Source organism: Lepidochelys kempii, chromosome 26 (assembly GCF_965140285.1).
Source record: "Lepidochelys kempii isolate rLepKem1 chromosome 26, rLepKem1.hap1, whole genome shotgun sequence".
NCBI classification, from domain to species: Eukaryota; Metazoa; Chordata; order Testudines; family Cheloniidae; genus Lepidochelys; species Lepidochelys kempii.
Window position 1 is genome coordinate 13,359,708 of NC_136405.1, and position 25,046 is coordinate 13,384,753.

The 25,046-nt window shown below is 58.8% G+C and overlaps 1 protein-coding gene across 2 annotated transcripts in view; it reads right to left on the reverse strand.

Moving 5' to 3' along the window:
- Positions 1–274: 274 nt before the first annotated feature.
- The window catches only part of LOC140903513 (glycerol-3-phosphate acyltransferase 2, mitochondrial), a 133,654-nt gene continuing 108,882 nt past the window's right edge, over positions 275–25,046 (reverse strand). The window contains exons 7-23 of one of the 2 annotated variants that reach the window (XM_078850644.1): positions 23,111–23,248; positions 19,311–19,410; positions 17,493–17,629; positions 17,083–17,182; positions 15,385–15,594; positions 14,349–14,459; positions 12,688–12,773; positions 11,775–11,893; positions 6,040–6,110; positions 5,309–5,570; positions 4,731–4,879; positions 4,503–4,580; positions 3,780–3,911; positions 2,054–2,174; positions 1,387–1,452; positions 793–848; positions 275–581 (exon numbers count right to left, since the gene is read on the reverse strand). In XM_078850644.1, coding sequence (XP_078706770.1) covers positions 465–581; positions 793–848; positions 1,387–1,452; positions 2,054–2,174; positions 3,780–3,911; positions 4,503–4,580; positions 4,731–4,879; positions 5,309–5,570; positions 6,040–6,110; positions 11,775–11,893; positions 12,688–12,773; positions 14,349–14,459; positions 15,385–15,594; positions 17,083–17,182; positions 17,493–17,629; positions 19,311–19,410; positions 23,111–23,248 — 2,053 coding nt within the window. In that variant the 3' untranslated portion in view covers positions 275–464. Of the gene's footprint in view, positions 582–792; positions 849–1,386; positions 1,453–2,053; positions 2,175–3,599; positions 3,912–4,502; positions 4,581–4,730; positions 4,880–5,308; positions 5,571–6,039; positions 6,111–11,774; positions 11,894–12,687; positions 12,774–14,348; positions 14,460–15,384; positions 15,595–17,082; positions 17,183–17,492; positions 17,630–19,310; positions 19,411–23,110; positions 23,249–25,046 lie in introns of both variants that reach the window. The other variant, XM_073324879.2, reaches the window with a different exon arrangement.

Consider the following 25,046-nt stretch of genomic DNA (forward strand, 5'->3'; position numbering starts at 1 on the left):
AGCCCTGCTCCATGGGGATGGGGTCCCCCCAGCTGCTCTGTCATGGGGAATGAGTTTGGGGCAGAGTTTATTATACACCACCCCTCCTCTGGGGCTGCATTTGCATAGAAGATCCTGGGCCCACAGTCCAGTTTAGGAGCCAGGAGGGTGGTCCCTGCCGCTCTGATCTCTAGTAACACCAGGGAAAGGAAGCAACACTGAGCCCACCATGGCTGGTTTTTGGGGGGGAACTGCTGGCATGAGCCTGTCCAGTAAAAGCAGGCAGAGACCCAGGCATCAAGAGGCGATTTATTTTTATCTCAAACTCAACCCAGGTATTTCAGCCAAACAACAGGGGTCGTGCTGCGGTGGGTGGATGCCACCCCCGGCCCGGAGATGTTCAACAGGGGATCCTGCCGAAGGGGATTTTTGAAACCGTCACTCCAGGTGGCAGGACAGTTCCTCACACCCCGCCCAGAGCAGCTCTAGCTGGAGGTGAACTGCCCGATGAACTTCTCCAGTTGCTCCTGGTTCCCTTTGGTGCTGAAGGTTTCCGAGAGGTGGAGAATGGGCCCCGCTGGGCCTGGCTGTTCTCTCAGCACCTGGGGGTGGAGAGGGACAGAGGAACTGTCACTTTCCACCCGGGAAGGGGTGGGGGCTGCACAAGGAGAGACCATATCTGCCTGGTGGGCCAGGCTGAGGGGAGATTACAGGGAGGGACAGAACATCCCAGCAGCCATCCCTAAATTACCATGATGGGCTGAACCGACCTCCCCAGAATCACCAGGGTACAGACAGGTGGGGCACACTCACCCCCAGCTCCTTGAAGGTGCGGACGGAGCTCGCAGCCAGGCTCCTGTTCGTGCACTCTGGAAAGAGATGCAGTAACAACGTGAGGGCCAGGCGCAGCACAGGGCGGGCCAGGCACAGCACGGGGCATGCCAGCCCCAAGCAACCCTCCCAACCCACCTCCTCCGGTTGTTTCACTCCCACTCCTTTAGTTCTGGTCTGGGGCCTACAACGCAGCCTGGGCAGGTAAGACCCCATTTCAGCTGCCCGCGTGGGGCTCCTGTGGGCTGCAGGAGGGAAGACAGGGACCCCCCCATCCAGTATGCTGCCTCTCTGCCCAGTAACTCCATGGATCGAGGGCCCTTCCTGCCCCCTGCAGGTTTACAGCCCAGCTCCGTATTTGCCCACCAGCAGCTGGAGCTGGCAGACAGGGAGAGCGATTTCTTGACCCGTGCCCAGAGAAGCCCGTCACTTCCTGGTGCTGTTCCCGCTCTGCCCTAGAACTCCAGCCGGGGAGGCCGCTGGGATGAAGCCTCCCTAGCAGGGCGAGGAAAGGGTTGGACACGGGGCGGGGCAGCAGCTCCCTAGCAGCACAGGGAGGCTGGATCTCAAACTCACCGAAGGAGCCGTCCTCTCTCGCCTTCCTCACCAGGAACCGCTGCAGCTTCTCCAGGTACTCCAGCTCTGGGGGAGGCAAGCAGAGAGCGTGGGAGAGGAACGCGAGGGGGAGCCCAGCCAAGGAACCAACATTCTGGGTCTGCTCCTCAGCCTAGGGACGTCGGGGCAGCTCTCACCTCGGTAGGGCTACACTGATTTACAGCGGCGGCCTCCTCTCCACACAACAAGCCCAGCCAGGAAAATGAGCCCCTGGGCGCAGCGGGAGACCCAAGCTGCATGCCCCCGAAGGAGCTAGAGCCATGGCTGTTCTCCCAGCACAGGCGTGGGTCATGAGCCCTGCTGAGTGACCTAGGGCAAGGCATGTTGCTGCTCTGTGCCTCGGTTTCCCTGGTGGTAGATCCCAGGGCTAGGAGAGTCCAGCCGTTAAGGGGGAAAGCACCACATTTCATGTGCCCGGCGCTATTTGGGGTTTGGCGGGGAGCCCCAGTGCTGGCTGGCAGACACGGTGCGAGCCCCCCCATTCAGCTGGACCCAGCACCGCCCTTGGGTGTCAGGCCCCAAGTCTGCTCTCGTTGACCCCTTGGATCTTACAGGCCTAGAGGGGGAGCTCAGCCCCTGGCTTTGCTAACACACTGGTGAATGCAAGGTGCGGGGTGGGGTTTCCTACCTCGCTCAGGGCAGCCAGACTCCGCCAGGAAGGCAGCGGCTCTCTCAAAGGTCTTCAGCAGGGGGCCTAGGAGGCCGCAGAGGAAGAGGAAGAAATCGGGGCAGTTGTCCAGCTGGCTTATCTGCAGGGAGAGGGAATGCCTGGGCTCAGCCTGGCTGGACCTACCCTTGGACGGGAGGTGGTGAAATAGGGCTCTGCTAGTCACAAGTGAAATGAGTTTGGTGGGACTCAACTTCCTCTCAAGGGGAGAGCTGCCAACATCACATACAACAGGGAAGGGCCGGGGCTGGGACAACGGGGGGCTGTGGGTCAGGACTGAAGGGCAGTGGCAGAGCTATGGGGGAGCCCAGGGCTAGGATATTGGGGGGCAGCAGGTCAGGAGTAAGGGGAATTGGTAGAGCTGTGGGTCAGGATTGACCCTCACCACCTATTTACCTTATGTCCCCAACTCAGGCTGGTCTGAATCTTGCCCCAAGGGCCACCCCATCTGTCTGTTGCCGGGGGGGGAGGTGTCTTCTCTCAGTGTCCACATCACCCGACCCCCGACAGCAGAGAGAGGGTTTGGGGGTAGCTCACAGGGCAGGAGACACCCGGGTGTCTCCGAACGGGGGGGGGGCTGGGGCAGCCCCTGTTCCCGCTCCCCCTGGCTCCTAGCCTGGCAGTTTCAGTGACACCATCACTCGCTGAGCCAAGCAACACGCCAGAGAGCGACCGTAACCACCTGCCACAGTGTCGGGGACAGACGCTGGATCCACGCGAGGGGGAAGAGCCTCCGGCTGACCAGAAGATGGTGCTGCAGAGCCAGACGCAGGCTCCCGCAGCCCATGCACAAGTGTGACGAGTTCAGAGGACTCCGTTCTCAGCCCCCGCCCGTTAATTACAGAGAACTTTGCTCCAGTTTGGAGGAGCAGCCCACGCAGCTGGCATTTTCAAGAGACAGGTTGTGAACCTGGGCTGTGCCGTGTGATCGTGGGGAAAACAATAGGAGCGGGAATTAATATGATAATTTGATGTTCTCTTACAATGAGGCTGGGTTGGGAGGGCGACAGATCCCCTCCCACGTGCCGCCAGACCAAAAGGAGAACGTGTTCCCCCAGCAGCAGGGAACTGACAGCCCAGAGAGGCCTTGCCCCCCCTGTGCAGGAGCGTGGGGGTCATGGGGCAGGTGGATGCTGGTGCACAGGGACTGGAGAGCCCAGGCCAGGGGACGAGGAAACCGACCAGGGAGAGCATGCCTAGTGGTTAGCCATGTTGCCATGACGCTGTGCCATCTAAACACTGAGCTTAGAGGAGGTGACAGGGAGTCAGGACTCCTGGGTTCTCTTCCCATCTCTAGGAGAGGACAGCAGTGTTGGGAAGTGGGGTTAGAGCAGGGGGGGTAAGCTGGGAGTCAGGACTCCTGGGTTCTATCCCCGGCTCTGGGAGATGCAGTGGAGTCTAAAGGTCGGAAGGGGAGGGCTGGGCTGGGATTCAGAACTTCTGGGTTCTAGTCCCGGCTCTACACCAGCTTGCCGAGTCCCTTCCCCTCAGCCGTGCCTCAGTTTACCCAGCTGCAGCAGGAGACCTCCCTGGCAGGCTGCGAGGTGCAACGACCAGCTGGACAGGCAGTTTCCTTGCAGACGGGTAGGAAGGATGGTCCCTCGGGTCTGGAGAACGGCAGAAGGGGCAGGGGTGGCTGGCCAGGAGGAGCTAACGCCAGGCAGCCTGATCCCCGCCAGGGTGGTACCTTGAAGCGGCGCTTGCCGGCGTCCTCGTCGTAGTCGCTGTCGCTGTCGTTGAAGTCCTCCATCTCCTTCCACAGCAGCTTCCGCGGGAAGCGCCTCCGGGCAGTGTCGCAGGCCAGCCACTCGCTGGGGGCCTAGGGGAGAAACTGGCTGCCCTGAGCCCTTGGGGCTGGGAACTCCAAGCGGCTGGCAGTCCTCTGGGCGCAGCTCACCCGGCATGCACGCCCTGGTGGGGGCGGAGAGGCTCAGGGCTCCCCACTCCTGCCAAGGTGGTGCCAACCCATCCCCGTGTCAGAGCCTGGGGGAGAGCAGATGGCTCTGGAGACCGGGAACCAGGACACACCTTCCTCTCGGACTCAGCCACCGGTGGGTTCTCAAACCAGTGTCCTCCCTAGCGGGCAAGGCTGGGAAGACTGAACTAACTGGCCATGGCCGTTGGCGGGGATCGCCCCTGCCAGGAGCACGTTGTTCAGCAGAGATCGGGGATGCCGGGCCCCATGGCTAACCAAAGGACTTGGTCTCCCAGCGGGCACCTTTCCCAGCACTGAGGATTCCCCTGCAGGCAGCAGGTGGGCGACGGTGCCCTGGGAAAGGGCCTGGCAGCTTGCACGGGGCAGGCGGGCGACCGGCTGACCCAAGGGAAGGCACCAGAGGCTGGACTCGGCCCCGGACAGCAGGGGGCGTGTTCGGTGCCAGGGACATTAGGGCCTGCGTCCTTCACCTACCTCCTCCGCGACCAGCAGCCCACACTGGATCAGCTTGTCCAGCACATCCTGGCCGTAGCAAGAGACCGACTGGCAGGGCTGCCGGAGGAGACAAACAAGTCAGTGCGGCCCGGCGGGATGCAGAGCGAGAGCAGAGGGTCACTGGGGGGTGGGCACCCCTCAAGAGGAGCAATGCGATGGAGCAGCCCCCCCCCCCCGGCCTCTCCCAGGGTGTCGCGGGGGCCCTACCTGGAGCAGGAGGAAGTCTCTGGGCAGCAACTGGAGCAGTGCCAGGACCTTGCGGCTCAGCTCCTCCTGGCTCAGGACGACAGCCGCGGGCAGCTCGGCGGGGCCCAGGAAGGGCAGCATCTCCACCAGCAGGGCGTTGATGGCGCAGGCTGTGGGGGGGGGGGAGGGCTTGGGGCATCGTCACTGCCCAGTCTCCTCCCCTGCCCCCCAGCTCCAAACACATGGCGCGGGGGGCAATTGACAGCCCACCTCCCAGGTCACCTGCCCCCCAACCCCACACACGGTGGAGGGGGCAATGGGCAGCCCCCCCCCAGTCACCTGCCCCCCAACCCCACACACATGGTGCGGGGGGCCACAGGCAGTCCTGCCCCTCCATATCACCTGCCCCACAACTTCATACACATGGGGGGGTATGGGGAGCCCCCTGCCCCTCCAAGTCATCCGCCCCCCAACCCCACACACACGGTGCGGAGGAGGGGGCATGGACAGCCCCTCCCCTCCCCAGGTTCACCTGCCCCCCAACAACCATACGCACGGTGTGGGCGCTGTGGGCAGCCCCTCCCGGCCGGGTCACTCACCCCCCACGGCCTCGCAGGTGAAGACGGGCAGCAGGGCGGCGCTGTGACAGCCCAGCTCCCTCACCGCCGCCTCCGTCTCCCTGGGGGCCACCAGGACGTCCCCCCGCGAGAGGCGGTGCAGGGAGACGCAGCCCCGCAGCAGGCAGAGGGCGTGCAGCACCAGGTCGCGCAGCCGCCCCGAGAAGCCCACGTCGCAGTTCCGCAGCAGGGTCTCCTCCACCAGCCAGGAGAAGTCGGACATGAGCCGGGACAGGAAGACGCCCTGGCGGGGTGGGGAGAAAGGAAGAAAAAGAAAGGGGGGGGGGGCTTGAAACCACCAGCCAGCAGGACATGCCCCCCTCCAGGCAACAGAGAAAGGGAGACGAAGAATCCACTCCCCCCAGGCAAAGGGAGCTCTGAAACCAGCCCCGAGCCGGAAAATCGCCTGGGAGAAGGACGCACCCCACGAAAGGAGAACGACAAATCCCCCCCTCCTCCCTGTCAATGGAGACGGGAAGACCCGAAACCTCCATTCAGCCACTGACTCCATCAAGGGGGGGGTCCCTTAAAACCACCATCCAGATAGCAGCTCTCCTGTAACGTGAGGGCCCTTGAAACCACCATCCAGCAGGTCATCCCCAACCTGCCCCCCTCGGTCAGACCACCCCCTAAAGCAAGCAGCTTCCTCCCACACCTGCCTCCAGGACCCCTCCCTCTCCTTCCAGGCCCCGCACCCTCCCGCTTCCCCCTACCTCACGGTGTTTGTGCAGCAAGAGTGCAGACATGATCGCCACGGCCATGACGGCAGAGCAGGAGACGCCGGCTGGAAGGGGATCAAGGAGTGTCCCGTTATCCCCCTCGACACACAGTCCCCTCCTCGCTCTCTTTCACCCTGGGGGGATCCTTAGCCAGGGCCCGAGCGCCTCCGGGAAAGCCCAGCGACCGCCTCGCAGGATCAAGCCCTGCGGTAAGACATTTCTGTGACCCCAGGAAACGTACGTGGGTGGGATGGGCCCTGAGCGGGGCTGCGGTGGGAGCAGGGATGGAGGCAGGGCAAAGGAGATGGATGGATTAAAAAGTCACCGACTTTAAGGCCAGACCAGTTGTGATCATCCCAGACCGGAGACCCTCCCCCGGGGATCCCTGGGCCCACTGACCTGCGGCTGAGCGAGTCAGTTAGAAACACACCCCAGACACCGAGTGCCAGATGTGGCAATGATCCCACGCGGGGAGAGCCAGGCGACTGGTCAGAGCCATGGGAGAGGAGAGCAGATGCAGCACTGATTTGGGACGGGCTCGGTGGCGTCCCCAGATCTGCGGCCGATTCTCTGTGTGACCTGGGGTAAGGTGCCTGGCCGCTCCGTGCCTCAGTTTCCCCTGCTGTGAAATGCAGGTGATGCTGCCTCTTCTCTGCAAGGCTCGGAGATCTCCAGAAGAAAAGGATGACAGGCTGTTCTGAGCAGCTAAGCTCTATTTCCCTCAGCGGGTGCCATTCATGGACGCCGATGCAGACGCAAGAGGAAAACTGACCTGCAAGCCCTGGAGAACCCAACCCAGCACAGAAGAAACCCATCAAGAAGGAGAGAACGGGAGATGGAGCAAAGCATCTTCCCCAGCAGGACCACTGCCGAGAGAGGGATCAGCGTGGATCACGAGCCGCGTCAGGCCAGGCAGAGCATGCTACGTGCAGGACACGGGGCCACGCAGCGTCTCCAGCCCCATCTCTGCGTCCTTTTCAATCAGCGTACGGCGCAGGGTGCCCAACGGGAAGGGTTGGGAGATCCAGGGCAGGGCCTCCGCTCGCGTCCAGCGACCAGGGGAGGAGGGATCCCAAACCTGGCCAGCCCAAGAGGCGTTCTGACCTCGTCCCATTTCACACCACCGTTCGTCACGGCGCCGTGGAAGGAAAACAAATGTCAGCCTCCTGAAAGTTGCCCAATGGGGTTGTTGTCCTCCAGCTGGCTCTACGTTCCAGCCATGACCCCCAGCACCAGGAGATGAGAGCGCCTTGGAGCCTTGAGTGCATTTATCCTCTGCTGGAAGCAGAGGAACCCCAAGAGAGGAAAGAAAGAACGGGTCAGATCTGGAGCTCAGTGTCAAGCCAGTAATTCCACGCTCCCCGTTTCCAGCAGCACCGAACCGAGCAGAACGGGTGCTCGTCTCTGACTGCCCGAGGGTGTAACACGGAGCAGAATCCGGGCGCTGCTCCCGATTTACCGCAGACGTAGCAAAGAGCAGGGACTACCCCAACACCACCATCTAAAGGCTGCAGCAGCCGTAATGAAGAGCAAGCGTTTCAGAGCCCTTCAAAGCCCTGCGTCGCCAACCTGCCCAGTGCAGCACCAGGAGCTGCATCAAGCCCAGCCCCTGCCCTGTCCTGCCAACTGCTGGCTCTCACGCTGGCAGTGCGTCAGCATAGCCAGAGGACACGCGGCTGGCAACAGACATGAGGGGCTCCCGTGGCTGGGGCTGCGAGTCAGACAAAGATTAAAACCTGGTGCTGGAGGATCCCTGCCTGCAAAGGAGGACTTGAAAGGGCAAAGTTCACGGGTGAAAGTCTCAGAAGTCAGGCCTATCCGGTGGTACGGTCATTTTGTCAGCCCCGATCCAGCTGGCCATGCCCAAGGCATAATGGGAAGCAATCTGCTCCGAGCCATCAAAGAGGCACAGATTGGCATGAGAACCCTTAGGCAACTAGTGACGTTTGCTGCTAACAGAACCTGAACCATGGTGCTCGTTAAAGGTCCCCTGCAAATGTGGAAAAAAAATGGCATCTGGGCCTTTGTGCTGTATAAAGAAGAAAGGCCTGAAAAAGGTGCTTTTCTCTTCCTCAGGTTTGTTTTTTAACCTCAGAAACAGCAGCATCAGGACGTCTTGTCGTCCTTGGGCTTGTTTTGCTAGAGAACTTTTTGGAGGACTCGAGAGAGGTGAAGGGGATGGTGGGGTGAATCTGGAACAAAACGACTCTGGCTCCTTGTGTAAAACCACCCAATTAAAAGAGTTAAAAAGAATTAAAAGAAAAGTGAGTTAAAAGAAAAGGTAAGTTCTCATGGGAGCAGCAGCGGATAACCTAGGAATTGCCTAGGAATGAATCAGTGCAGGGTGCCAACCATTCTGTGAGAAACCAGAACCAGCTGCTTCAGAGGAAAGGAGCACGAGTGCTCCCTAGTGGACACTGATGGAATAACCTGCCCAGCAGGGAAGTTTCTTCCTGACCTCTATCCGCGAGTGTCTGGTTCGCGCCCTGAAGCATGGGGTTTTACAGAAACGGGTGTGTGCGGATGTTGTTCATTAGCTAGCAAAGTTTCCAATCCTCGCCTCTTGGCCTCAGTGGCATCATGTGGCAGTGTGATCCACCGGCAAATCACACCATTATCCTCCGCAAGGAGTTGAGCTCTGGTGGGTGATATAGCTATGAAGTGGATACAGTGAGAGAACAGCTGTTTGGAGAAAGGGAGGGGAAAGAAATCCCCAAGATTCCATTGGAAATTTACCGTGGGACCAGAGCTAACCTGCCAGAACCGAGCCCTACAGGGGACTGATTCGCTGCGGGCAGCTCTCCGCACAGCGGAAGCGATCGATCGAGGCTCTGTTTTGCAGAGGCCCTGCCTCCCGTCCGCGTTGTTGTTTGGGCTCTTGCTTCCTGCGGAGTCAGCCGCTCTGCGCAAGCAGTCACGCAGCCGGTGCATTAGCACGTGTGGAGTGTTGTACTCAAATGACAGATAATTGGAAAGTCACATCCACCACGGGAGAGAGCGATAAACTGAAACACAAGCGCGACACGTGAAACGCAGCCTTTATGTAACCAGGCGACTGCGATGGCAATTTAACAAGCCTATTGTTTTCCCCAGCCTCCCTCGGAGGAACTTTTCGGCTTCTGCGCTCTCTAGCTGAACTTTCGGGAATAAAGTTAATTCTCGGTGGGTGAGAAAAAGGATGGACTTGCGGTGAAGGCTCTGGAATGAGAGCCAGGAGATCTAGGTTTAAATCCCCTCTGCCACTCGCTGGCCTGGGACAAGTCACTTGATTCTCAGACCAGACAGTAGCTCAGCAGGCCTGAAAAACAGACCTGGAAACTCTGCCGGGACAACGATCCTTCCCTTCTCAGGGGCTTTGTGCTCAGTAGGAAAAGCTGAGCCCACCCTCTCTCCCAGTCTCAGCACAGGGTAAAATCTTCCGCTCCAGTTTGCCTCGCGGCAGCCAGAACTCCCACCATCACAAGAGGGATGAGCCGTGCGTTTGATCTCTGAAAGCTGCCCAGGCCAGAGCAGGGAATAGGGCAGAGGAAGTTCTCAGAGTGACCCAAGAAATCTACAGCTCGTGCAGCCGGATCAAGGAGTCCTGAGTCCCTGCCTGTCCAGTTGATTTGATGCCTAGTCCTTGCCGAGCATTTTCCATCGGTCGCTCTCGAGGAGGTGCAGTGACTTGCCCATGGTCACCCAGCGGCAGGGCGGGGAATAGAGCCCAGGCCAGTCAGCCAAGGAGACCTTGGGGTTCAGATAGGGCCCAAACCAGAGCCCTCCTTCCTCAGCCCAAACTCCCACAGGCTCCCAGGAAGTGACAGCACTAGGCAACCGGCAGGCAGCAGCTGGCCTCTGCTGAGCCGTGGGTCTGCAACCCGAAACGTCCGGTGGCACCACTGTGGGGTTGTCTTTCAAGGCTCCCTGCCCACAAAGGGGTGCTGATTTGGTGCCAGCGGGGTTTGCTGGATCCGCCAGGCTGCACCCTCTCCCGCCCCCCATCTCTCTTTCAGCGCCTGCGGAGACGCCCGGGAAACAGACGCGTCAGCAGCTGGAGCCCCACAGTGTTGCACCCCCCGATGGATGCTGAACAGGAGGGTCTGGCCAGAGCCTTTTTTAAATGGAGTTGGACGCTAGCCTGATGAGACAAGGCCAATCACCCGGGGAAACGCTCTGAGAAGGCCCCTCTGCTTCCCATTCAGGGTCAGCCGATTTCCCACCCCCAGCAAGGAAGCTGCCTGTCCAACCAGGGCAGCTAACCCTGCCACAGAGCGCTCCCATAGCCCGTCACGCCTCTCCTCCTCCCACAGGGAAGGGATCTGCTTTCGGACCCAGCTGCTGGAGAACCTCTCGTCACGGAGCCTAGATGAGGAAGGAAATGATGGAGCCCAAGTCTGGGGATAGGAAAGATGCAGGAGATGCAGATTGTAAGGGATCGCCTGGCTCTGAAATGCTCCGGGCACCTGCCCGCTGGACGCAGGGCAGGCAAGGATCCGACGTTCTCAGCGCTCCAGCCCTGGGCGCACTGGGACGTTCCTGCTAATGTGCTTCCATGTGTTATTTACATTGCTGTAGCCCCGAGAGGCCCCAGTCTGGGATCAGAGCCCCGCTATGCCATGTGCTGTACAGACATCATGCAAGGAAGGACTCCGCCCCAAGGAGCTCACGCAACCTGGGCCAGAGCCGTGGCTGCATTCGCAGGGAGGCCGCTGCGCTCGTCCATTAAGGACACTAGTGGGATCCCCCCCGGCTGGGCAGCTCCTCTTGAAGTCTGTGACTCAGATCCGTGCGGTTCCCCTCTCTGAACAGCCGCGTCGGGTACAACCCCCCACCCCTACCCCCTGGCAATGGCGACAGCGCAAACCAAGGCCTCGCAACAGCAGAACGATGGAGAAAGGGGAGGAGCTGGGAACCTGGCTCTGCCTCTCTCCTAGTTCCATTAACGGCTGCCCTGGAGGCATCTGTGGGCCAGATTTGGACCTCAATCTGGTGTAAATCCAGAGTGACTCTGGATTAACCGCAGTGTAACTGAGAGGAGGTCTGGCCCTGCGTGGAGCTTACAAATCCCACCTGTCCTGCCGGGAGGTTCCACTGAACCCCACCGAGTTCCTGGCCACACCAAGACAGGCCCCCTCCAGCAGGGGCAATGCAGACTGAAGGCTCCAGGACCGTCTCTCCAGGTATCTGGGGCTCCCTCAGAGGCCTTGGTCCCATCCAGCGTGGCTGGAGCATAGGGGTCCTGCTCACTGCTGAGGCCTAAATGGGGAGTATGGAGTGAAGTATCCTCTAAGGGTGTCTCCTTGGACCCTCCCATTCCTCCCCCAGCAAGTTATGGGGCCAGGTACACAGACCTCCTGCTGCTGAGGGCAAGGCCAGCCCCGCCTGTGCCCATGGCCAGTCTCCAAACGAGCCCCCTTCCTCCACTCACCCTGCTTCGCTGAGACAGACCCCCGACGCTCAGACCAGCGGAGGCAGGACACGCAGACACAGTGGAGACAACCAGCACAGACCGACCCAACGTGTGGGTTTAGAGAGTCCTGCTCCATCCTCTTTTCTGCCAGAGAACCGTGCTGAGCAGACCCACCGGCTCCCAGCTCCCGCAGGGACACATTCAGTTATTCAGTTCAACAGCTTGGTGGAAAGAGGCAGGGAATGGGGGAAGGGGGGGTGGGAAGGGGGCTCCCCGCTCCCACGCCTCCTCCCCCAAATCCGGCCACCCGGGAGATCAGCGCAGAGTTAGCACCTACCGCTTAGGGAGTGCAGGCCAAGTCTGCCCACTAGCACTCGCTCCTCTGCCTTCAGCTCCGCGGCAGCGCCGAGGCCTGGGTACCACTCCTCCCACTTCTCCCAGTCCAGCAGGTCGGGGCTGCGGAAATGGGACGACACAGGTGAGACCTATGGCTGACATAGGAGAGACGCAAACGCCCAGGGCCGGTGGAAGCCCTAGAGGCTCAATTCTTCCAGCTACAGGACACACTGAGCACGAGCCGTGGCAAAGCACGCTTCCCCCAGGTGCGTTCACCATGCCTCAGGCCAGAGCTAGGAAGAGAACTGCCAGTCTGGACCAAGGCCTGGCTCCCGCCCCTGGCAATGGCCAGTCTTCAGAGGCAGGGACCCTAAACCTGAGCATGCACAGCCCCTGAGGTCTGAGGTTTAGTCTCTCGGATCCACCTCTCGGGAGCAGCCCATCCAGCCCCTGGCTTCTCTGCTGAAGGGCGGGTGGGTTTTGCCAGGACCGGCCTGAAACCCAGCAAACCCATTTCACAGCCAGCTGGAGCGAGGCCAGCAACGCGGCGGTGAAAGGCTCTCTGTTCTATCACGAGCCGCCCGGGCCACGCGTGCCCCTCCCGTGCTCTTTGGGCATCCAGGCTCAGGCTGAGCTCCTGCTAAAACCGACAGCAAGGGTCAGTCACCCCAGAGGACAAGGGACACCACTCAGCAGCAGAGCGGGTATCCAGGCCTAGCTCAGAGCACAGGGTCCCAGCGGGGCTTTGCTAGTGGGAGCTGGAGCAGTTCCGGCTAAACGGGCTGTGAATCTAGCTGGGGTTCGTGACACGCCCGATGCACCCAGAGGGTCTTTCTGCAGCCCCTTCCTTGCAGTCTTCTCTGACCAATGGCCCCAGCTCCCCCTGCCCCCCTTGGGATCTGGGTTGGGGCTACCTTTTGCCGAGGATGACGGGCAGAAGCAGCTCCTCCAGGGACTTCTGCGAGCAGCTCCGTCTGAAGAGACTGTTTGCTGTGTACTCCTGGGATCAAGGAACACAGAGGGATAAATACCGGAGAGCGAGAGGAATGATTTAAGCTCAGTACCAATGTGGACACAAGAACAAATGGATATAAACTGGTCATTGGGAAGTTTAGACTTGAAATTAGACGAAGGTTTCTAACCATCAGAGGAGTGAAGTTTTGGAATAGCCTTCCGAGGGAAGCAGTGGGGACAAAATATCTATCTGGCTTTAAGATTAAACTCGATAAGTTTATGGAGGAGATGGTATGATGGGATAACATGATTTTGGTAATTAATTGATCTTTAAATATTCATGGTAAATAGGCCTAATGGCCTGCGATGGGATGTTAGATGGGGTGGGATCTGAGTTACTACAGAAAATTCTTTCCTGGGTATCTGGCTGGTGAATCTTGCCCATATACTCAGGGTTCAGCTGATCGCCATATTTGGGGTCGAGAAGGAATTTTCCTCCAGGGCAGATTCGAGGAGGCCCTGGAGGTTTTTCGCCTTCCTCTGTAGCACGGGGCACGGGTCACTTGCTGGAGGATTCTCTGCTCCTTGAAGTCTTTAAACCACGATTTGAGGACTTCAATAGCTCAGACATAGGTGAGAGGTTTTTCGTAGGAGTGGGTGGGTGAGAGTCTCTGGCCTGCGTTGTGCAGGTCGGACTAGATGATCACAATGGTCCCTTCTGATCTTAGTATCTATGAATCGCTACTGGCCTGGCTAGACACCAGGCAGCCAAAGGCTCCCAAGGCCTCTGCAGGCCGATCAGGAGCGGCGGTGCTAAGGGAGCCCCCATACTGCGCTCGCTAACCTGCGCCCTCCTCGCTCCCCTCCGTGGCCCACCCAAGGAGTCTGGGGGTATGTCTACACTGGAACTAGACACCCACGGCTGGCCCGTGCCAGCCGACTCAGGCTCAGGCTGTTTAACTGCAGTGCAGACAAACCAGCTCAGGCTCCGGCTGCAGGTTTGTCTCAGGTTTGCACTCAGTGGCTGAGCCCAGACGTCTATGCTGCAATTAAACAGCCCCGTGAGCCCAGGTCACTTGGCACGGGCCAGCTGCAGGTTAACTGCAGTGGAGACATACCCTGTGTGGCCCATTCGGCTAATTTCAAGCCTTGCCAGCGAGGCCACGAATTCCCCAGGCCTCCATCTGCCCAATCCCAAGCTACAAACGCAGTGGGGCCCCCACAAGGTCCCTGGATTCCATATATTCAGGCCAATCCCCAAACATAAAACGACCGGATTCCCCATGCCAATCATCCCAAGCCACTTAGGGCACGTCTACACAGCAGCTGGCCACCGACCAGCCCAGGCAGACAGACTTGCGCTCGCTCGGGTCATTGGAGCGCTGCAGGGCTCTCGCTGTTTAACTGCAGTGTCTGGGCTCGGACTAGCCTGCGTCTATTTCCTCAGGCTCACTCGAACCTGCAGCGGAGACATACCCCTAGTCCCCAAATTCCACCAAGATCATGACACGCAAGAATCTTGTGCCACTAGATTCCCCAAGATCTAGCCAGGAATTGCCAAATCCCTGGACCTGGACAGTCAGAAGCCCTAGGCCAAGAACCCCAGAAGGCTGCCCAATACCTGCAAGGAGAAAGGTTGTGCAAAGTCCACCCGGACACAGCCAAACTCCCGACCCAGGGCTCGGCGAACGGCCAGGAGACAGGACCAGAGGCCAAAAGGCTGAGCTGAGCCCTAGGAGAGCAGATGGGCAGAGTCTGTTAATCGGGCGCTGGTGGTGTTTATCGCCTCTATCAGTCAGAAGGCACATTAGCTCGGTAGAGGAACAGGCCTGCTCCATTGCAGAGCTGCAGGTGGTGATGCAGGAGGATCGGAGGGGACAGGCAGGTGAAGTTTTGCTTCTGCAGGGTGCTCAACCTAAACGCCCCCGCTCTGCAGGAGGGGAGCTGCCCTGCGCCCACACCCCTGCTCAGTTTGGGGGCTCCCGGGCGTGGATCTCAGGTGCTCTGCAGAACTGAAAGTCGTGGCTACCAGAGCCCTCGGCTTCCAGAGGTTTGGGACGTGCCCCCCTCCAGACCTTTGGGAAAGGCAGCTGGCCTGGTTCCCAGAGCCAGCAGCTGGTCAGCCAATACTGGAGGCAGGGAGCAGGCAGGAAAAAAAAAAAAAAAAGAAGAGAGAGAGAAGAGGGCTGGTGACCATGCCTGGAGAGATCCGCTGCCCTGGGTGCCCAGTGTCTGAGGAGAGGAGCTGGATTGTTGGGAATAGCCCAGCCAGACCAGAGAGGCAGTGGCCAAGGGGTGAGATCTGGGTCACAACAGAGACGCATGCCCAGGACTGTGGGTTTGGTACAGCTACAAGTGGGGTGCCCCGATCAGGAGGGCAGGAGAAAGTGGGTTTATTGGGGGGATCCCCTGCAAGGTGCAGAGCACGTACCCAAGTGAAGGGAAAGGGGGTGAGCGTAGGGCAGAACTGTCAGTGTCTATGCCAGACCCACCCCTCACTAGAGCCGGGAACACGACCCAAGAATCCTGGCTCCCGGCCCCCTGTTCTAACCACTAGACCCCACTCCCCTCCCTTGGCTAGGAACGGAACCCAGGAGTCCTGGCTCCCAGCTGCTCTGCTCTGGCCACCACTCCCCTTAACAGCTAGTAGTTCTTACTGAAAGCCCGCCATGGGACGCATTGGGGGCCACGTCGTAGGCAATGCCCACGGGCACCAGCATCACATCGGGGACAGCTCCAGCACGGACAGCGCCCAGCACCAGCGACAGCCACTCCCCGCCAGGGGCGGAGAGCCGGGACACGCCGGAGACGGGCTCCTCCAGGAAGATCACCAGATGCTGCCGGCTCTTCAGCAGCTCCTCGATGTACTGCAGGTGGGAAGGGACCTCATGGGATTGGAGACAGGGTACAGCCGAGCTCCCCTTCGCCCTAAGACTTGGGAGCAGACAATATCCCCCCCTCCGCCCCCTGCCAGGTGGCAGAGAAGTGGTGGTTACTCCCTAGAAATGTCTGCTCCAGTCGCCACCCCGGGTGGCCCCGTCGGGCTCACCCCTGCTGCCCACCCTCATTCCTTACATCTCCCCAAGCCAATCGCATCCCCACCCCACCCCATCTCCTGCCCCCCAAGTCTCAGCTTCCCCCAATCCCTCCCCTCTTCCCACAGGCCAAAGGCCCCATCCCCCTGGGAGGCAATCCCATGGCCCGACAGATCTCACAGCCAGGGAGCACTTCCCGAGATCCAGCCCCAATGTCCTCCCGCGACGTCTGCTCTCCACCCCACCAGGAACTACCACTCAGGCAGCCCCCGCCCACCCCATGGCTCTTAGCCGGAACCAGGCCCTAAATCTGCCCAGGCAAGATCCGGGATTGATGCCTGCAGAGTCCTGCGTGAGCGACCGAAGAATCTACGCAATCCCCTAAAGGTCGGGCCACGCTCCACAAAGGGGCCTGATGTGAAGCGTGATGGAAAGACTCACACGGAGCTCAGCGGGCATCGGATTGCCCCCCCCACATAAATCCTAGAGAATTTAGCAGGAAATAAACCAACCACGATCTAAAGACCCCGTTCCATGTGGGACCCAAGCGAGAACTTTAGATGTCCTTTTGCAAAAAGCCAGAGCAAGACCCTGGAATAGCCAATGTGAGCATGAGCTTGGCACATAGGCGGCCCAGGTTCAAATCCCCGTTCTGCCGGATTCAGATCGGGGGTTCGAACTTGGGTCTCCCCCATCCAGCTGAGTGCCCTAACCATTGGGCTGCTAGCTATTCTGGGGGGCTCGCTCTGGTTTTTCACAAAGGAGTGGGATTCCTGGACGAGCCCCCAACAACTGTCCTAAATAACAATACTGGGTTCACACACAACTCCCGCACCCTCCCCACTCATCAGGTGGGGAAACCGAGGCAGGGTCAGCGACTCGGCCCAGGTCCTGCAGTGAGTCAGTGGCAGAGGCAGAATTAAGCTAAGTGCCCAGGCGGTGCTTAACAAATGAACGAGAATCAAACCTGGGGAGGTCCTGGCTCCCAGACCTGTGCTCACTCTACAAGGAGGGTCAATCTAAGCAGGGCGAGGGTTGTTCTGATCCTAACCCTTACTCCGGAGCGACCTGCACCCCTCCCCTCCAACTGCTGGCATCTGCAAAGCTGGGGAGGGGACTGAGCCATACCCCGAGCTCCAACTGACGGGAATGGAAGCTGGGTGTCTAAGTCTCCTAGTCAGCTATGAAATCCTTAACCAAGTGCTTTAGGAGTCTCAAACTACTGGTTAAGGCTTTCACTATGCCGCCCCCCCCACCACGCAGGGCCAGAGTACAGTCCCACCCCTTGGCTCATGGCTCAGCCGCACGAACCCCACTTACGGAGGTGAGGATGGCCCTGGAGAGCGCGCCCCGTTCGCTGTCCGGCATGTGCTCCGCTCTGGGAGGCAAGAAAACCCCTCCCAGCCGGCTCAGCAGGGCCCTGCAGATAAAACAGGCACAGACACTGCAGAGAGGCCAGCGCCCCCGACCTCCCAACTGCCCAATCCTGCCTGGCCCGCCCCCGGAGACAGGACAGCCACCTCTCCCTCCCAGCCCCACCGCCCGTGGTCCCCCGGGGACCCGTTCCCGGGGGGAGAAGGGTTCCCAGGGAGAGGCCAGAAGAATGAAAGTAAGGGAAGACAAGCAGGAGAGGCGAGAAGCAGGTTGAGTGCAGGCTGGCCAGGTTGAATGCAGGCTGGGTGCTGGCCATGCAGAAGACAGATGCCTGTAACCCCAGTGCTAAGCCTTACCTGAGGCTTGGGGTATAGGCCTGGTATTCCCAGGTCACTCGGGACACCCCCAGGCCCTGAGAGAACAGTAGGAAGGGGAGCAGCAGCCCATCCAGCTGGGACTTGCGAGTCGAGAGGAAAACCAGCGGGACGTCGGGCTGGGAGGAAGGAGAAAACGAGAGGCGGTGTGCGGGGTACAGCCGAGGCCGCGTACCCGCACGGGCGAGCCCGGGCTACCCACGCTCTTCGGGGAGCGTCCGCGCAGCACCGGCGTGTACACCCGGCCACGCTGGCAGTGCACTGACGGGACAGGCATTTCTGGGAGCATTTCCCAGGGTTCTCTTAGCCCCTGGCCGGCTGTGGCCACTCCAAGGCAGGGTTCACGGCGTGTGAGAACCCATGAGGCTTGTGCAGAAGCGCGGATACCCCGCCAACGCCCCCACCTGCAGCGGGACGCTCCTGGAAACGGGCCAGGGACCCAGCGGCGGTGGAAAAGCGGCATGTGCGGACAGGAGGGGGATTTGGGCTTATACCTGCAACAGAGCCTTCATCCACACTACAGACGTCTCCACAGGCCAAGTGATGCCGGCTGAGCGAAGCACACAAAGGGGGACCCACTGCAGGCAATATACTGCACACCCATACAGGATCCTGGCCACTACTCCCCAAACAGCCCCCTGGCAAGTCACCGGATGCCCAGGGCCCAATCCTAAACCCACAGGGATTTTTCCATCCACTTCAATGAGTGTTTGATCAGACCCTTAAATAGAAAACGGGGCCGTCGTGACCAGAGACGAGCCCCATGCTCTAGATGTCAGCTGGAAAGGCCCCAGGGTGGAGAGGCACAGCGGAGCCTGAAGCCCCAAGGAATCAGATGTGCGGCCCCGCGAGCTAACTGCGCACTCTGCCAATGGTTCTGTCCACCTGGAGACCAAGCCCCCGTCTGCAACCGCCACACCTGCTATTTCAGAGGTCCCCAAACTGTGGGGCGCACCCCCCTAGGGGGGTGTGGAGGAACATCCGGGAGATGCAGGGGTGCTCGGGCTAGCCCCCTCAAGCAGCGGGGAGGGAGTGTCACCCAGCCCCTCCCTGCCCCCAGCTCTGATCCGGTCCGGCCCCCCGCCACATCCCCGGCTCCCGGCCCCGCACCAGCCCCCAGCCTCGGCCGCGGCTCCATTCCCAGCCCAGGGCCGAGGCTGGGGGCAGAGTCAGAGAGCGCTTTCACCGCTGCACGTGTAGACATGGCCTAAGTCTGGCGGGGGCGCTCAGGGGCCAGGGCACCCAACTGCTGCCAGCTTGAGATCTAGGAAACGTGTTTCAAAAGGGCTGAGTGACTCAGGGACTTAAGTCCCGCTGACTCACTAGGATTTCGGCTCCTAAGGCAGTTAGGCCCTGCTGAAAATTTGACCCTAAGGGATTTGCCTCCAGGCCGAACAAGGATTAAAGGCAGAGCTGGGAATGGAACCCAGTTCTGCGCCTCGTGCTGAGCCCACTGCATGGTCACCACAAGCGCCAGCATGGCGGGGGCTGGCGTAGTGAGAGGTGCCAGGTACCCTGCCTAAGGAGGAAGGGGAAGGATGGTCTGGTGGCTAGGGTTCCAATCCCTGCTCTGCCACAGGCTCCAGTGTGACCCTGGTCAAATCTCTTAGCCGCTCCATGCCTCAGTTTCCCACCTGTACAATGGAGATATCAGCCCCGCCCTGCCCCCCAAGCATGAGGCTAGAGGCTTTACAGACGCTCAGACACTAGGGTGGCGGGGCCCACCCAAGTGCCTTAGGCAGATAACACAAGGAACAGGGCTCTTGGCAGAGCTGTCTCAGGCCCCCCACTGCTCCTTACCGTCTGGGCTGCCCTGCGCACCATCTCCAGCTGCCCTTTGTGGAGCAGCAAGTTGAGGAACATGCGGTTCAGGAGTCTGAGCAGAGCCCAGCTGCAGAGCCTGGGGGAGAGGGAAAGAAAGCCCGGAGATCGGTCTCTCTAGGGCCCACGGATATCCCCTCCGCCCCCCAGTCTCTGTGCCCTACACTAGGAGGGGTCGCATTACACCTTTATACCACGGTCAGTAACCACTGATTCTAGGGATTTCAATTTCCCGTCTCCCCGCAGAGCAGGCTGTATTCCCCACCGAGCCCCACACGTTCACTACCTCTAGGGCTGGGAATTCACTCGCTCCTCCCTGCCACTTGCCCACGGGGGCTGGGCTGAGAATCTCCCAACTCGTTTCGCAGAAGCCTCGCTCCTCCCTGCCCCCTCCAGGCCTGACCCAGAACATAAGCCGGTGCCAGGGCGACCGTTCAAACGCATGCTGCACGCGAGAGCGGCTGGGAAACTCATCCTAGTTCAACACCACCCCACCCGGCACTCGGGGGCCCAGACAGACCCTGCTGAAATCAACGTGCTACAGCTGCACCCACTCATTCTCCACACGCCAGCGACCCCGTCGCGCCAGGTGCTGCATATACACATGAGAGAGAAGCACGGCCTTGCCAGCTCTCATGGTTTGATTGCAAGTATCGCAGTAATTGTCATATTAGGAACCTAGGCATGGAAGGGACCTCCGAGGTCATCAGCAGTCCCGTGGTGTTGCAGGCCACCCGGCAGGTTATCCCGTTTAGCAGCGTATCAAGGTCCATTTTAGAACTAGTTCAGCTTGTTTCCCCCCACCACTACTCCTGTTGATGGTTAGGAAACCGTCCTCATTTCCAGCCTACATTTCCTCACAGCCAGTTTATCCCCATTCGCTCTTGGGCCAAACATGGTCCTTGGGCTTCGATACCTCTTCCGCCCCCCTGGAGATTCTTAAAGCCCCAGCTTCCAGAGTCATGGGAATGCATGAGAATCTCAGCTTCTTTGATTGAGCAAAAATTTCCAGCCCTTGTAGTAGAGGTAGAAAAGCATGAAAATAGGACCCCAGCACAGCCTAGTGGCTCAGAAGCCAAAAGGAGAGGCCTCCTCCCCTTGATATTGTTTTTAATGTTAGGTTTCAGAGTAGCAGCCGTGTTAGTCTGTATTCGCAAAAAGAAAAGGAGGACTTGTGGCGCATCTGAAGTGAGCTGTAGCTCATGAAAGCTTATGCTCAAATAAATTGGTTAGTTTTTAATGTTGTGATTTTTCTGGGGTTTGCAGCGCCGACACTGTATTACACTCTCCATCTTCCAGATGGGGAATGGAGGCAAGGAGAGGTTAAATGACTTACCTAAGCGACTCAGTGACAGGGGAGAGACTCAAAACGCAGACTTGCTGCGTCTCAGGCCAGGGCTACACGAGGAAATTAATTCAGCTTAACTACGTCACTCAGGGGTGTGAAAAATCCATCCTAAGAGCGAGATTTCATTCAAAGGCAGTGCGGTCTAGTGGTTACAGCACTAAACTGGGTCTCAGTCACCTAGGCCCAATTCTTCGCTCTGCCCCTGGCCTGTTGGGTGAGCTTGGGCAAGTCAGGTTCCCGCATCTGTGCCTCAGTTTCCCCATCTATACAACAGGGCTAATGGCACTCACCCAGCTTTGTGAAGTGCTTTGAGATCTGCAGGTGAGAAGTGCTACATGAGCTAGGCATTATCATCACATTGCAATGTTCAACCCACGTCTTTAAGCTCCCATAAAGTAAATGAATAAACAGGAGCTCTGTTTGCAAAAAAAAAATTAACGCCTCTGCGTTATTAGGCCAAAAAAAAAAAAAACACAATAAAAATAAAATAACCCCAGCGTGCAAACCCAGAACCCACCTCCCCCATCCCCACCCCCGAGCTCCTGCGTGATGTTTACCAGAAATCTCTAAATGCTTTTATCCCTTGGGCAATTTCCCCACTTTAAATACTCAGACTGTTCGGAAAGGTTCTTTTATTACAGCTCAATCAGAGAAGCAATTAGGCCTCAATGGAAACTTTATCTGCCAATTTCTCAACAATCAAAAAAAAAAAAAAGTTCCCCTTTTCTTTTAGGTGAAGTCTTTGATGTTCACTTCCAGTGGGAAATGTTAGCACTCGTTAAACCAGGATGGGGCTACCCTGGCTCCGGACCAGAATAACGCATGGAGGTGCTGTATGGGCTTCCCCATGAAGCTCGGCCAATGCGCCACTCCATCCCGACCCGCCTGCAATTCTGCTAACGTCTCTCGGTTCCAACCCGCAGCCCACCCTGCTCCAGCCCTGAGCTGCTTCACGCACAGCACTGCTGGTACCCCTCAATCCTGACCTGCAATCCCCTGACCCCCCAGCCCCTGGCTCCTCTCCCCCGCAAGCTCTGCCGGTACCCCTCAATCCTGACCTGCAATCCCCTGACCCCCCAGCCCCTGGCTCCCCTCCCCCGCAAGCTCTGCCGGTACCCCTCAATCCTGACCTGCAATCCCCTGACCCCCCAGCCCCTGGCTCCTCTCCCCCGCAAGCTCTGCCGGTACCCCTCAATCCTGACCTGCAATCCCCTGACCCCCCAGCCCCTGGCTCCTCTCCCCCGCAAGCTCTGCCGGTACCCCTCAATCCTGACCTGCAATCCCCTGACCCCCCAGCCCCTGGCTCCCCTCCCCCGCAAGCTCTGCCGGTACCCCTCAATCCTGACCTGCAGCTAAGGTGGCCGTGGACACGTTCCCAGAACACTGGATGTGCCAGTACCCCCGGGAACAGCGTGACCCCAACCCCGCTGGCGTGACCCCACATGCACCATGCATTTGAGGTCATGCTGGAGGGGGAAGATTAGCACGCTCTTAAAAATGACGCCCCCTGTCGGTTACCTGTCAAAACCGCATCTGGTCTCCTCCCAGTCCTGCATAGGGGACGAACCCCTCAAGCAGGCGACTGTTCAATTTAATACAGGATAAGCAGTCTCCCCCACTAGCTCCCTGTGACACCAGCCCTGGGCTCCCTTCCCCATTAGCTCCCATCAGTACCCCTCAATCCCAACCTGCAGCCCTCCGGTACCCCAGCCCCAGGCTCTCCTCCCCCACTTGCTCCGCTGGGTACCCCTCAATGGCGACCTGCAGCCCCCTGCTACTCCAGTCCTGGACCTCTCCTGAGACGAACAAATCTCTGAACCACCACCCGATCCCAAACCCTCTTCACTGGGGACCCAAGCAAGATTCCACTTCCCAGCCCAGCCCAGCCCCCCAACTCCCATCTAAGTTTGAAACACAGGAAAAACATCCCCGACTCTGCAAGAAACTTAAAATACAAACACACACACACACAGGCTCCTAGCAGGGATCTGACTTGCCATCACCCCCACCGCCCACGTCTCTGCAAGGCACCTCCGCGAGCAAGCCACAGGGCAGGGGGGCACAGAATGCACTCACACACTCTCTTGGCTTTCTGCCGGGCCTGTTAATTTCGTAAGAAGGAAAGGTGCCAGACCCATTGCTCTAATCACCTACCTGCTGCTTTGCAGGCTTAGACCTCAGAGTGCTTTGCCATGGAAGGGCCGTGTCACTCTCTCTGTCCTGAAGACAGGGAAACCGAGGCACAAGAATCTTGCTTGCCCAAGGTTACACACAGCAAGTACATGGCAGAGCTGGGACTAGAACCTGGTCTCTAATACCAGCCCCCTCAGGCAATTCTGCTGCTGCTCCCCTGCCTTAAACCAGCACCGCATACACAGAGTTCCCTGTAGCCCTTGCCCGGCCCTCTCCGCAGGGCAGGTGGGGGACATACCTTAGTATGAAAAGGGAGAAAGGAGACTGAATCTGGCCCAGGATTTGCAGCACTTTGCTCCTCCATTGTGCCGGAGATTTGCTGACAGAGCCAGCCACTCTTGCCTGGGGGACCTTCAGAGCCATGACATCCTGCACCCTGGGGAGAAAGGGAGAGCAGATGAAAAACAAGAACACCAAGCAAAGCCGCAGGATTTAATAAGCTATTCAGAGCACCTAATGCATCCCAGCGACTATAGCCTAAGGACAGCCAGCCGCCAACACCGTATTAACTGTTATTGGGGGCGGCAAGGAGAGACCCCAACCGAGATCATGGACATGTTATGCTGCACGCCGGAGAGACACTGCGATCTCATGCAGCCTGAGACAGGCTGGGGTGGGAAGCCCAGGAAAACTCAGTGATCAGGAAAGCTGCAGCGTCTCTGGCGGGCAGAGCAAAGGGCACAGACAAGATCTGGGTTCTAGTCCAGGCAGGGACAGATTCAGGGGGGCACTGGATTGCTGTCAGATGAGAAATCTGAGGCCAGGTGAATATGCTCGCCAAGAGCCGGGCTGCCAACTCCAAAGTCCTGGCCAAATTCCAGCTGCAGTCACTTATATTCTGCCGCCCCAAATGTCCCCCGAGGTTTCAGCTCCCCGCCTGTCCTAAACGGTGCTAGATGCCGCCTTTCCCCAGACAACAGACTGCAGTTTGCTGCTGTCCAAAGGGCAGGTAAAGCCCAGGGGTGTCGTCCCATAGGCTCTGCGTCGGGCCAGAAGAGCGACCAGACCAGACAGGGCCACAGAGCGCAGTGCATATGTCACAGGATTCGGGATCAGCCTGGCTGAATCAATGCGTGCAGCCAATTGTCGCTCCGCTCGTGGTGGCTCGTTTCCTTCCTGACCCATCTGCGAAAGGAGCATCCATCCGTAAAGGCCTGATCCAAAGCCCCTAGCAGTCAGTGGGGACCGCGTTGAGTCCAGCGGGCTTGGGCCCAATGCCGTTTCTTAAGCGGCCAGATTGGAGCAGACGGTGGCAGGGATTTAACCACAGCCTGCCTGTAACTGACAGCTGCCCAAGAGTTTTGCTGCTATGAAACACCTGGAATTGTTTTCTTCCTTCACAGCTGTTTCCATCTGGAGCTCCCCATCTCTGTCCGGCACCCTGTGAGGGGGAGGGATACAGCTACTGGCCGAGGAGGTAGCACCCCCAGCAGCACAATCCCTCTGAAAGGCACTCACACCCCAAGGTGCGACAATGGTCACACCACGGCCCCATCAGGCCGACCACTAATGTCTCCGTTTCCTTGTACTCCCTTGACCGTTTGTCTCCACCTGTTGCCTCTTGTCTTATACTTAGATTGTCAGCAATTTGGGGCAGGGACCATCTTCCTGTTCTGTGTTTGTACAGCTCCTAACACAGTGGGGCCCACTAGGCGCTGCTGTGCTATCATCACGGATAGATTCTATTATAGAGGACACTGAATAATTCAATTTATCACGCGCCTCGGTGGTCTACAGGACCACTCCCCTATCTGTGAGCTCGGGGCTGAAAATGAAAGCATCACAACCATGCCTTTCCCAGAGCACTGCTCCCACCCGCTCAACTTCTGCACTGCACCGTGGCTTTCGTAATCTAAACTCTCAGCCTGACACCAAAGACAAATTCGCAGCTCGTAATTTATCAGAGTAAGTGCGGGGGGTAGGGGTGCCAGAGAGGTGCTAAATAAATGCAGATGAGAGTAGGACATCAGTATAGACAGAGGGCCCTTTGCGAAAATATTCCTTAGAGATATCACAATCTTTCTTGGCCCCTGCTACAGCGCGTGTCGACAGAGGTTCACAAAACCCATTACAAACAGTGGGCCAGGAATTCAGCAGACGCAAAACAGCACAGATCCACTAATGTTATGCCAGGAGAGACTCTGGCCCATTAATTCTCTCTTGTACATGTGGGA